Source organism: Podarcis filfolensis (genome assembly GCF_964270895.1).
Source record: "Podarcis filfolensis genome assembly, chromosome: 9".
Lineage (NCBI taxonomy): Eukaryota > Metazoa > Chordata > Lepidosauria > Squamata > Lacertidae > Podarcis > Podarcis filfolensis.
Window position 1 is genome coordinate 37200040 of NC_139610.1, and position 13754 is coordinate 37213793.

Here is a 13754-nt window from a genome sequence, read left to right on the forward strand (position 1 = left end):
AAGTATGTATTAAAGTGCATATAATTGGCAAAAATAGCATGCACTTATTAAAAACAGTTGCATTTTAAATATTAAAATGTGTAAATTAGGGGGGAAATGCACTAAAATACTGATGAACTTTCATGAGGACTACACACACACACACACACACACACACACACTCATGATAAAATATTGAGAACTGAACTTAAGTTTGGGAAAATGAGAAACTGAAGGAACCCAAAATTTACAAATTTGGCAGGCCATTAAAAACACGATCCCTCCTCCTGCAAAATTCTGCAGTTCATGGTAGTGTACCCCCAGGATGAAAAAGTACCAAGAGTTCAAAAGCAGCCGCTTAGCATGCTTTTGTTTCATTGTTCTTAACTGATGGACACTGTGGGAGGCACTTTTGACAGGGTAGACCCAGTATCTTTTTAGAGTTTTATTAAAGCAAAACCAGAAGCATAAATGTGCTTAATGACAAAAGACACTGTGTTTATAATTTAAAAAAACAGACTTGTTTGTAAAATATGAAAGAAAAATAAATCCTTTGTAAGTTCCCAAGAATAAGTCTGAGAAGCAGTCATTATAAGCCACTTAGTTATACATGTACTGTATCATGTTGCTGTGAGAAACTCACATTTGATTAGCCAATAAAGCAGGTTTAGTAAATCCTTTAAATGCTGATTTGGACTGTGCAATACAATACCAGTGGGTATATTACAGGGATTACAAAGTCTCTGAAATGATCACCTGGGGACATGTGGGGTTCTCTTGTCAGTGATAGTTCATTTCACTTCGTGTGTCAGGTGTTCTGTCATATCACTTTTCCATTTCCCTGGACTTTTATTGATTCAATGTGTGTTTGATCTCTACATGCTACTTTGAAAAGCAGATTTGCAATGAATAAAGAACAATAATTTACATGGATAATCAAAAACTGTTTTTGCCAGTAGTGTTGTAAGTCAGGCAAAGACTAGCTCATGAGCCAGTTTTGCATATTTAACAGTTCTCGACTTTCATTTTGCTTGACAATATACTTTGCTGTCTTTTCTAACTTGAGTTTTTCATGTTTTATGTCCTGTAATTGTATTGTTGAAATTAATAGTGTTAATAGTATAATGAGAGGCACATTTGTCAGGCATAACATTAATCTATATTTACAATATTTTAGTTAATCACTATTTTCAAATCAATACATTCATTTTCTTGCAATTTTAAAAAAAAAACTTTTGCCAGACATCTCTAATCTTTGAATAAATATTATATTATCTTGCTAGGATTCAGAGTTCTCCTTTGTTCACGTAAAGGGTAGGGGCGATTTCCACCAGCTGTTCCACCTCTTCATAGCTAAAATGATTCCCAAGGACATTCCAATATTCAGGAGTAGGTTTCTGACGTATGTAGAAGGCACAAAGGTAGGGCATGAATGTGAACCCTATTCCATTTGTGGAATAAAAGTGAGGACCAAAGCTATTGTGTGCCCTATTTATATAGGGAACAAAGGTGTGTTTTCAAGTCATTGTACCCCACCTTCTGTAGCCCTCAGAACTACCACTATTTTGAAAACACTGGTGTCGTTTATTAAATCCAAAATAATACTTTTTTAAAAATGGAGTTAAAAAGATTTACTAAGTACTTCTGCTTCCTAGAACTCTGGGAAGCAGCTCTTGTGCCTTCTCCACATTGCATCCTTTGCAAAATGCAAAGAATGAGAAGGGCAAGTCTCTTGAAATTGCAGGGTGTGAGGCACAACTAATAATTGCTGATTGCTATTGCTCTTCATTCCACGTTAATTGCAATGGAACTAGGAACACAGGAAACTGCTTTATACCAAGTCAGACTATTGTCTATGTAGTCAACTACTCTAATTCAGGTGGAGGTATTTCCAGTCCTACTACCTGAGATCCTTTTCCAGGTGGAGTTGTGTAAATTGAGCCTTGGACTTTGAGTATGCAAAGCATCTACTCGACCATCCCCACATGCTGTGGCAGAATTCCTTTGTCTTATCTAATATTATTCCCAGCCCCATCCGAGTGGACAGAACTGTTCTGCAAGTCTTTTCCCTCTCTTTGGAAGACAGAAAGCACAAAAATGGAATCCTCAGTTTAGTTGCATTTGATTTATTCAGAGTTGTTTAAAAACAAAATTACAGCTTTGCTTACTAAGTTTTTAAAAATAACTCAAGGCAGTTTACAAAATACAAATATTAAAACAACCAAGAACAAATCAATTAAAAGAATCTAAGCTACAATCAGCAGAGGAAAAGATAAACTACAAACATAAGCAAAAACAAAACAAAAAAGCAAGAATAAATAACAGGGTAAATATCCATAATGCTAGCCATAACAAAAACAAGGCTAAACTAAAGACAGAAGCAAATTCAGTTTAACAGAGTCACCCAAAAGTGTCAGCATTTCATCTGGTACTAAAACTGTGTAGCAGTTGAGCACAAATCCTGTGGACAGCATTGCACATCTGGAGGATGCACATGTAGCAAGATTTCTAGTGTTGAAAGCAGGGCATGAGGTGACGCAATGAGGTGTCCCAAGCCATCTAAGGCCCTTTAATGGAAACCTGAAACAAGCAGGTAGCTAATGTAGAACAACAACAACAACAAATGGGCTGATGTGCTCTAACCCAACCAAGCAGCTCTAGCCAATGACTTGGCAGCAGAAATGTGTACAAGTTCCAAGTTTATGGGCACTTTTCAGTAGTGGACCCCACAGTAGCTAGGACCACACAGTAATAAAGCATGGAGGTGATTAAAGCCAGTGTGGTGTAGTGGTTAAGAGCGGTAGTCTCGTAATCTGGGGAACCAGGTTCGTGTCTCCACTCCTCCACATGCAGCTGCTGGGTGACCTTGGGCCAGTCACACTTCTTTGAAGTTTCTCAGCCCCACTCACCTCACAGAGTGTTTGTTGTGGGGGAGGAAGGGAAAGGAGAATGTTAGCCACTTTGAGACTCCTTAGGGTAGTGATAAAGCGGGATATCAAATCCAAACTCTTCTTCTGTATAACTCTGGTGAGACAAGATCCAACTTTCCCAGGAAAATGGAGTAGTGTGTTTTATTGTTAGCTTATGTATTTCTTCTTATGTAATTCTGTTGTATAAAGATTCTATAGAAAGTAAATCACCGAGTAAACAGTGTATATTTTTTCATTGTAGATATGACTTTGTAGAAGTTGAAGAGCCCAGCGATGGCACTATTTTAGGACGGTGGTGCGGCTCCACTACTGTTCCAGGAAAACAGATTTCCAAAGGAAACCAGATCAGAATACGATTTGTTTCTGATGAATATTTTCCTTCTGAACCTGGATTCTGTATCCATTATACTCTCCTCGTACCAGTAAGTATTTTTCCCCTCTTGTATTTCTAGCTCTTAGACTTCCAAGTTGTAATGATAAAGAAAAATAATAATAAGTGTAACAATACATTATATGCTGTATAATGTTTCTTGTAATCCGCTTAGAAGTGCTTCTGCCTCAGGAATGGGGCAGAAGCTGGAGTAACTTTACAAGGAGGGACTTGAATGAAAAAACAACAACATTTGAGAACTGCTGTAAAGATAAAATTGTTAAGAGCAGAGCAATCAAAAATGGCAGGAGGAGGGAAAATGAATGGCAGGCAAACCTTTTCCTATCCCCCGCTGGACTCATGTTGGCAGAGCAGAAGATCAGGTTGTGTGTGTGTGTGCTGCTATGCAGTCTAGGTTTTTATTTTTTTGAGAGCCACTTTCACTGAAAGGGTATAAACTACAGTATCTCCAGCCTGGCATACTATGCTCCTCATTCCAGGGAGAGCTATGAATCTTTCTCTAGGCATGGCTCTGGAACGCATCCTCTTTGTTCTCTCCACCCTGTCCAAAGTCAGACCTCCAACAGTGGAGGGGAACTGGTGGTGGACCTTTCTATAGCTTCACATAGCAGGCATCTTACACTGGATCTCCGTTTCAGAGGGCAGACCCCTCTCTCTCCGAGAGGAGGATCTGATTGATCCTATGCTCTCTGGGATATGCACCTCCACACAGGAACCACAGAATTATGATTAAAAAGAGCTGAAGTGTGTTTGAAACATTTTTTTTCATTTTCAATTTTTACAAACATTTTAGACAAAAAGAACAAAATCATTTCAAATTTATTTTGACTTTCCTCCTCTCCCTTCAGCATTTTTATTGCTGCATATCCAATTCAAATATATTTATAACTTTTCCTTTATCCTCCCCTTAATTATTCTTTACTGCACATGTTTATATCAATCCTGGTAATGTTTTAATTTGTTTACAGTATGTCCTTAAATAATAAATAAACTTTCCCCATGCTAATTTTAAAAGTCTTTCTTCTTGATTTCTTATTCTTCCGGTGAGTTTTGCCATTTCTGCATATTCCATTAATTTTAGTTGCCAATCTTCCTTAGTCGGAACTGTTTCTTCCTTCCATCTTTGGGCATAAATCATTCAAGCAGCTATGGTAGCATACATAAACAATCCCCCCCCCCCTGTTTGGTAGGTACATCCCCACCCATTGTACATAAAAGAAAAGTTTCTGGTTTTCTCACAAAATGAATCTTCAACATTTTCTTCAACTCATTATAAAGTGTTTGAAACATATTTTGTGATGGGCATGTAAAAAGGTTAAAGAGCATTGGGAAATGATTTATGATGAGATGGAAAAAAAAATGTTTAAAAGCACTTTCCCCAAAAGCCCAGAGGCATTCTTGTTAGGATTAGTTCAGGCAGAAGTTCCCAGGTGTTAGAAAAACTTATTTATGTATGCAATAATAGTGGCTCTAGTTTTGTTTGCCCAAAAATGGAAAGTGAGGAAGGTCCCTTGTAAGGAGGACTGGCCACTTAAGATGATAGAATATACGGAACTAGCAGGTCTAACGTACAGAATAAGAGAGCAAGAAGAACACGTATTTAAAGAGGAGTGGGAATCTTTTGTTGAGTATGTGGAAAATAACTGCACACAGTTGAAAATGCTGGCAGCATTAAGATAAATCCTACTGTTTAATTAATATTTGAGTGTTGTACGATTGGAGAACTGACTAAAATGGTCATATTAAAATGTGGAGGTGTAATAGACAAACAAAATGAACCATGGAAGGGGAATGAGGGAAGCAGTGGCGTAGCGTGGGGGGTGCAGGGGGGCCGGCCGCACCGGGTGCAACATCTGGGGGGGCATGCTCGCACTCGCAGCTCTCTGCTCGAGTGCTAAAATCCACGGGTTAGGGGGCGCAAATTACTTGCCTTGCCCCGGGTGCTGACAACCCACGCTACGCCACTGGAGGGAAGTCATTGATTATATGGTATTATGTAAAATGTTTATTTTGAAATGTTAAACTGAAGTCAATAACATTTTCATTTTTTAAAAAAGGAAATATATTTTAATGAATTGTCCCTAACTGGTAAAACATCACTTCCTGCTTAAATTCTTGAAGATGAGAAGACAGAATAGATTGATAGAAAATAGACTAAAGACAAACTAAGAAAAATGAAATTGAACAGTGTGCATTTTTATTTGTTATTGGAGACCACACACAGTGAAAAGAACAACTTCCACCACTTTCAGAACTAGAATGTGTGGGTTTTTTAAAAAAGAAAAGTATCTGCTATAATATTTTTAATTTTAGTAAACTGTCCTTGAAGAACAACTTCTAAGTCCATTAAGCATCTGAAGGATAATTGGTAAATCAGCCAACTTAGTGCAGACAAAAGGAAAATGAGCAGAGCAGAGGTCACTAAATTTTGGACATTATTTTGCAACAATATTTCATTGCTTTCTCCTCTAAGCATTTACATTTATACGGAAAACCACCTGATCTAATAACATTGACATTCATAATAATATTGTGAATAAATGAGAAATAGAAACATTTTATTTTCTACCACAAGCTCATCCTAGCATTTCATTGGTTATGCATTCCTGAAAACATCACTTCGAATATAAAGGTCTTTGGAAACAGTATTTTATATATTGACAAAAAATATGGTGACATATCACTCATCTTTGGATCCACGCAATCATTTTAAGTCTTGGGGTACATAATAGCATTAGTGTACATAGGTTCCCTCGGTATGCAGTAAAGGAAGTGACTTGCCAAAAAATTATGTTAAGAAAGTCTAGCCCAAGTCTCTTCGATACTGATATGATTTACATAGCAACAGTATGCTATGTAAACAGACGTGATAAAAAATTCCAATTTGGGTCTGGGTAATATTCCTTCTAGCGACTTGTTTAGTTTAAATTATGTCAGTTACAAGCTTGGCATAGAACACCCAGTGTAGTAAAGTCTATTGTTACTTGGGTGGGGGGGAGCGGGTGAATGGGACACTTGATGCCTGAAGTGCCATTAAGGAATGCATGACTGATTGCCAAAGGAGTTATTAATTATTCGGGGCACTGAGAACAAAGCAGCTCCAGTTGAAGCTGAAGTTGGGGGGCGGCTAGATCCCCCCCCCCGTCTATCTTGGCACCTGGTAGTATGTCATTTGTCATTCAAGATCATGCCAAATTTTCTTTACAAGAAACTCACTTTACCCCTCTTGCATGGAAGCTGAGATGGAAGATGGAAATCCAAGAAGCTTCTGAATGACCACCCTAGTTTGAAATGTATTTTCTGAAATGTTTTGAGCTTTGTATATGTACCAGACATTCACTTAGAAAGATAGCAATTTGCGCTGGGTTGTTATTATTGGCTTAAGAAACATTTCTCAGCCTGAGGCAACTGGAGCTGTAGTTTAATGCAGATATTCAGTATAAACCTAATTAGTCACTCCTTACTACTAGAACTTAAGGCAGTGGAACTGTCTTCTTTTTAAAAAGAAAATATTTGCCTTAAAGATATACACTTCTTCATTAAACAACTTTTATTTGTGTTTTTATCAGTTTTGCATTTTTATCAGTTTATATGCCATATGCCATTGTGAATTCATTGTGAATTCATGTGATTTGCCAAGTTCAATAAACACAGACATGGTATATGCATTTTCTCATGTTTTTAAAAAACTTGATTAGATGTATCAGTCTGATATTATATAATATTTCTAGTCCAATTCACACACACACACACACACACACACACACACGGCTATTACCCAAGGGCAAAAGCTCTAATTAGTGCCAAAGGGAGCATCCCTTTCCATGACTAATAATAAACAAGGAAGAACTAAATTTGTTGGGATTATGGTTCACAAGCAAAGCGTTAAACCATCCTTCACTACTGTAATCCCAGTGAAAATTGGGGGATGGGCTACTAGGAATTTTGAAAAGCATCCCTGATGTACTTTAGAGTTATGTGTTCAGTGCTCTGAAAGCAGGGATGTAAGCAAAATAGAACATGTTAAATATTTGTTAAAATGGCTCTGAACACAGATATTTTTTACGAAGCTCTAGCAGACTTGTCTATGAAAATAGATTAATATTTCATAACAAGTTTTTATAACACGCTATAGAGATATCTTCTTATGGAATACTAGGGTGTTTTGAAAAAGCAAAAAAAAGGGGGGGGGGGGTTAAACTCCAAGGAGATGTTTCAGCCAAGAATGTCTCTTCTGTTTGGTTCAGTAATTCCCTGATTATTCTACATGGAATATGAATCAGTAGAAATTATTTTAATTGCTTAATTTACACACTCCATTTTTGAAATGTAGTACTTTGTTGGCATGAAAATCTGTTGTTTTTTTAGGAAGAAAACAATTGTGTTACTACAATATATTGAGAGGTATTTGTAAAAGTTGTAGTAACAAAATTGTTTTCTTCCTAGAAAAAAGGGGGTGGCTAACCTATGCCCCCACCAGCTGTTCCTGGGTTACATCTGCCATAATGCTATACCATTGGTCATGGTAGCTGGGGCTGATGGAATTTGGAGCCCAACAATACCTGGAAGGCCGCAGGTTAGTAACTACTTCTCTAGATAATATTAAATCTACTGAGCTTTTGTGCTACCTGCTGTGATCAACAGGATCAAAATTAGTCAGTCTTAGCCCACCTCATAGCAATTGTCACAACTTGGGGGGGGGGGATAAAGCATTGAGTTGGATCCTTAGCCTCTTGGTTACCCCACTAAAGGGGTCCAGAAAGGGGTGTCTCTTTCTAGGAATCCACATGAGGACTGATGGGCCATAGTACCCTTCCAAATGGGATCCCGATGGGATTGCCCCAATTTGATGTATGTCATAGAGCAAGTGTCAGTCCAGGATTGACCCAGCCTTTTTTTATCAATCAGCCAGATACATTGATGCCACATACATTCCTAGTGTCTTTGCCAAAGCCTACTTAAATCTGTAATCAATAATAGTTGTGACCTGTTTCATCCAATACTGATGTCCTGTCTCTTATTTCTTCCCTTGGCCTGGGACTGCAATATATTGTTGTATCTTTAGTGTTACAAGTAAAGGTGCTCAGTTTCTCAGTGTATTTTGTGTGAGTTTTATAATTTTATTTTATTTTATGTACATTTACTTTTTTACTTCTTGTCCTTGATCAAGTTCTGTATATACTGCTAGACCATTCATTTTATGATTAATTTAATTATACACTTATTTTTTAAAGTCTTTAAGGCACTTCTGAAGTTGAAATACTTATTTATTTAAAATACTTTTATAAGCCCCTTTAATAAAAAAAAAATCAGTAGGTGGTTTGCATAAAATTAAAAGAAAAAATACCTTAAAGAAATAAATGGGTTCAGCTAACACAAGACCAGATATTGGGACTGATGAGGGAAGGAGTATGCCTTGAGGTATTCAGTGAAGGAGAAAGTTTTACTAGGCGACTCATTGCTTTATAAAATTTTACACATTACAGAACATGTTATGACCTGAATGGGGGGAAATGGCACTAGCATTAAAGTCTCCAACTCTCCTGGAGCATATGCCTTAAAGGTCATTAGGAATAAGTCTGTGGGTATACTGAATGTATAAGTATTTTTGTGGTGAAAAAAAAAGTTTTAACTTGAAAGTTGAGACAGAAGGATAACCAGAGGTAGATCAGTTAATTTTGTAAAGCAGTTGCCATTTGTTTTTGAGGGGTTTTTTAAACCCTCCCCCAGGTTATTTTTTTCTCATTTTGGTCATAATAATGCTAAGTTTGTTCAGAAAAGATGTGGTAATAATTCGTTTCTATTCCAGGCCAATCACTGTTCAACTTTATTGGCAAAAATAAGAACCAGCAGGGATAGTTCATTAAAACCTCAGAGCAGTATATAGTAAATAGTCTATAAAACCAACTGACTTGTTGGTTTAGGGGTCTCATTCTCACTGAGGTCATGAGAACTTTGGCTCAAATGTCATGCAAGGCCTGTCCCAATAGTGGTTAGATACATATGCTTTCAAAAATCCAAAGAGTCTCCTACTGCCTTCCTTTGCCCCAAGAACAAGTAATTTCTATTGGGACAATACAGGGGTATGTGGCGGCAGGCACTCTCTAGGCCTTGATGAAGCATCTTTTTCCTGCCAGGGGTAGCGGTACAGCTACCAGTCTGAGAATATGTAGGGAGAAACAAACATTTGAGCTTGCTTCTCAGAACCTCAAAAAACAACTGTGAGAACAGAAGCCTAGGGAGCAAATGTGACCATGTGCGATGGAGAGTGATTCAGTAGAGAAGGGAGTAGGTAACAGTATTGCTGTGTTGGCCAACTGTGGTATGTGAAATACGTGTGAGTACTGCATATCCATAATTATAGTGTATGTGTAAGCAGGGATGTGTGAGACAGTGCAGGGCCAATGGACAATCACACCAAAATGTGAATTAACACATCTAGTCTACTGAGGATCCAAAACTGTTTTAAACCATCTTACAAATACATGTATGTTTTTAGAAGCAGTGTTTTAACCAGCCTCAGTGTAGGAGAGAGATGCATGCTGGGTTGCATGGAAGTAGGCCATAGGAAGCCATATCACTAGGGGTGTACTACTATACTTAGAATTAAGTGCCAAACCACTAGAAACATTCAGCTTTTACAGCCAAATTGGGGGGGGGGGGGCAAACAGAAAAAGTCTTCTATGAACGGTGATCAAGAATAGTTTCTGAATGAAAATATGTCATGACCCAGACCCTTATTGCTCAAGACTCCATAAATCGTTTTTCTTTTCCCGCCTAGGAAGGCAAACACAATGACATTCAAATTAATCTTTTAAACAAAGTCCTTCATGTGTTTCCTTTCAAACTTTTTCAGTAGCCCCCAGATCCTTTTAAACTTCTTCTCCTTTCATGATGTAAAGATAGCTGAAGAAGGGTAGGAGACTTGGGCTTTGCACCTTTTCTCCTGCTTTTACACAGTGGCTGATCTGAAGTCCCTTATCCTTGCCTAAGAGTGCCTGAATATTACTGTTAATCTGCACTATGTTTTGTCATCCAGAACATTAATTCTGAGCTGGCTTTTTTATTGTGTTCCAGTTAGTCTTTCAATTTTGTTAGTATAAGATTTGCTAGTTTAGATTAGCAAAAAGGAAGAAATGGCCAATTTTAAAAATTTGTGAATAAAAGCATTAATATTTATTACTCCTATATAAAGGATCTTTACAGAAGACAAGATAACTCAGGACTGTAAAATTCTAATAGACTTTGTTGAGCTCCAAAAAGATATGGCCAACAAAAATAGCAGCTAAAGTTCAAAATAAGTGTGAAATGGAGCAAGTTGGCACAGGAGATAGCTAAATGTTTTGATTACATATGATTTACATATATGCTTTTTATGATACTGGAAATCCAGGTTATCCGTGTAATTTATTGGTAGTAGGTTCAAGGGAGGCAAAAAGAGAGACTTGAGTGAAGAATTAACTTACAGAATTAATTTCCACTGCATGCTCTGATTTCAGTTCCAAATGTGGCTCTGAAAAAATATTAGACAAATTAAGAGTGGATAATTGAAAGAGCGGATACAGAGAAACGCTCCTAAATCATACGTAACTCTAGGAACTTGTGATCAGCCAATGGAGTTGGTAGGTGGAGAAGACAGGGAGAATATAATACACGGAATCCATTGTAATTTAGATTGCTTTTGGGGGGAAAACAGCAGGCAAACTTGTGGAAGATAGATCTAACCTCAATGCACAGTAGCAGATGTTGAAACAAACGGAGGCTGTTCTTCCTTTCATGTGTTATGTACAATAGGCATATATATGGTTATCTGTCCTGGAAATGAAAGTCTTGAAGAGAGTTCCACTGGCTATGGAATTCCCTTTGACTAACTTCTACCACCAAGTAAATACATACCTTTTATCCTGGGCCTTTGGATGAAATCAGCTGATGCTCTTTAATGTTTCAGGGCTTTTTCCCCCTGCACTGCTGCACTACACTTGTATTTATTTATTTACCAAATAACAGACCACCATTCATAACACAGAGTTACCTCAGAGTTGTTTCCAACAAACATATTCCATTCCTAAAGCAACAGTAACACACAATACAGTACTTGAAAACCAATCATTATTTAAAAAACAAAAGCAAATAAAAGTGTGATTTCAAGAATCTCAGTAGTTCTAGAAAGTATACCAAAGATCACATATGGTTCATAAACTATTTGTCGCCTGCTCCCTGATACAGTTCTGTGAAGTGGATTTCACAAATAGATTTACAGTTAGGGCTGATTAATGCCTAACTCGACATATAGTGGCTCTCTTAGAAGGATGTGCCAAGTGCAATTAATTTTCAATTTTATGTTGAGATGAGTGTTCAGAGATGACTGCATCCTTCCTGTGGTATATGATACATTGATCACTCTCTCCCAGTGGCACTGCAAAGTAATCAGTTCACAAGCAGGCTGCTATGTGAAATCTGAGAAAGACAAACACGTTCTCAGTCTCCAAGTACATTGCAGCTAGTCACTTACTTTTGGTTTAGCTTTGATAAAGTTTCCCATATTTTGATTCATATGAGTAGTTTTTTTTTAAAGCTCTTGAAAGGAAAGCATCCTTTAATTGTGGCTGACCACATCCCCATCATATAAGTAAGCAAGACTTTGTTACTACTGGGTACAGCTCATTTATAGCCTTCTAGGATAATAAAGTGGTATCTTGGATTGTTTGTTCTGGTAAGCTTTTAAATGTGCTCTGTGAAATAGAGATAAAGATTTATATTTATAAACTTCTCTCCCTCAACTGTATGCCCCCCCCCATAATACATACCTATGTTAGCTAAAGCTGTAGCCCAGGAATTAGCATCATGAAGACACTGTCTACAAAACGTTCTATACAAACCTCTGCATTCTTAATATACTTCCCTGAGACTGGTATAAAATGTGTTATTTTAAATGTCAAATTCTCCTTCTTTGAACTTTGAACATTCCAAAGCTTCCCAAAATACTTAATGCAAAATAGATGCATTGAGTATTGGCTAATTGTCTTTATTTCTTCAAAATTTACAAAGTTTGTTAAAAAAAAGGGGGTACCCAAGGAAGAGGCAGGTGCTAAGAGATAACTGATTTGTTAATTGGTTAAAGGGAAGGAAGGAAGTTGCAGGAGAAACCTGTAGGGCTGGTACATTGAAGGAAGAGGAGTCCTTGCTTGACCTCTCTTAATTTACTAGTCGATGAACATTTTAAAATGAAAAAGTTCTTCCTTCCACTATGTTAATAAAATATGTTTAAAAAGAGAGGAAAATGCATCTTTTTAATGAATTGGGATGTTGAAGTGTGTTCTACATTATTGAGGAGAATTATTGTGGCTTCACCCCCTTTTCATGAAAACCGCTGCTAAGAACAAGGTTGACAACAACCGACTATTAAATGCCAAGTGGGGCAATAGACAGTAGTTTGGAGGAAAGTGGAAAGCACTTTGCACATGCTCATAAGTACTACCCCCCATTCCAGAACTCAGCGGTGATGTTGAAAACAGATTTCTGAGCTGAGGTTTATTGAGCCTTAGCATAAATTAAGTCTAGGAAATGTTTGGGATGGAGAACTTTTGCTGTAGCAAGAAGGAGGGGCAGCTGTGAAAGAAAAAAAAATTGTTTTCTGCTAGGAAAGTGAAAGGGAAGCATTGAATGGCTTGTTTATGTTGGGAAAAGAATTTATGTGTTAATGGTAATAGAGATGGGGCTGGTATCTAAAGATACGTTCTGGGCCTGAGATGTGTGTGTATAAATGGCATGTTTCCTGAGTGCAGTTGCTGCACATTTTATCCCGATGATTTGGCATTAATCCTGTTTTTTATTCCATCCATACTTTGCTTCTTTATAATTGTTCTTATTTGAGCAAATAGTTGATGGCTTTACAGATACTTTAAGAAAGTACTTAATTTTAGTATTCCTTAGCTCCTTGGGTTGTTAGCCTTCTTCCCAACAACATTGGTAACAAAATTCTCCTGCATGGGTTTGGACTAAGAGGTGATTGTCTACATATGTTTCATTGCCTGAGCATAGACAGCTGGAGCTTTCTGCTTAGACACCAGCCCAGAATTTGTTTAAAATCTATTTATGAGGTTGACTCCACCATCTTAATGGGATGTGATTTACATGGCTATAACAGCCTGTTTACCCCCATTCCAAGTGAAATAAGAATTTTGTGCTCAAATTGCATGTTAATTCTTGTATGCATAGATATATAATGATTTCTAATGAAAAAGAGGGTATCTGGCTTGGTTTATGAGATCACGATTTACTGGAACCTCTTTAGAACTTTGAGTGAACTGTATTTGACAGTGCCAAGGCTTGTTAGGATGCATTTTATAAGCATAGAATTCCTGCAGTTTCAACCTTGTCACAGATTTTATTTCTAGGTTATCCTTTCACTTTGTTACTTAGAATAAGTGTGCATCTTCTGTAAAGGTCCTCCA

At 37.4% G+C, this 13754-nt stretch overlaps 1 protein-coding gene across 1 annotated transcript in view; it reads left to right on the plus strand.

Moving 5' to 3' along the window:
* The window catches only part of PDGFC (platelet derived growth factor C), a 104062-nt gene that overhangs the window by 76419 nt on the left and 13889 nt on the right, over positions 1-13754 (plus strand). The window contains exon 3 of the mRNA XM_083631329.1: positions 3151-3331. Coding sequence (XP_083487455.1) covers positions 3151-3331 — 181 coding nt within the window. The remainder of the gene's footprint in view (positions 1-3150; positions 3332-13754) is intronic.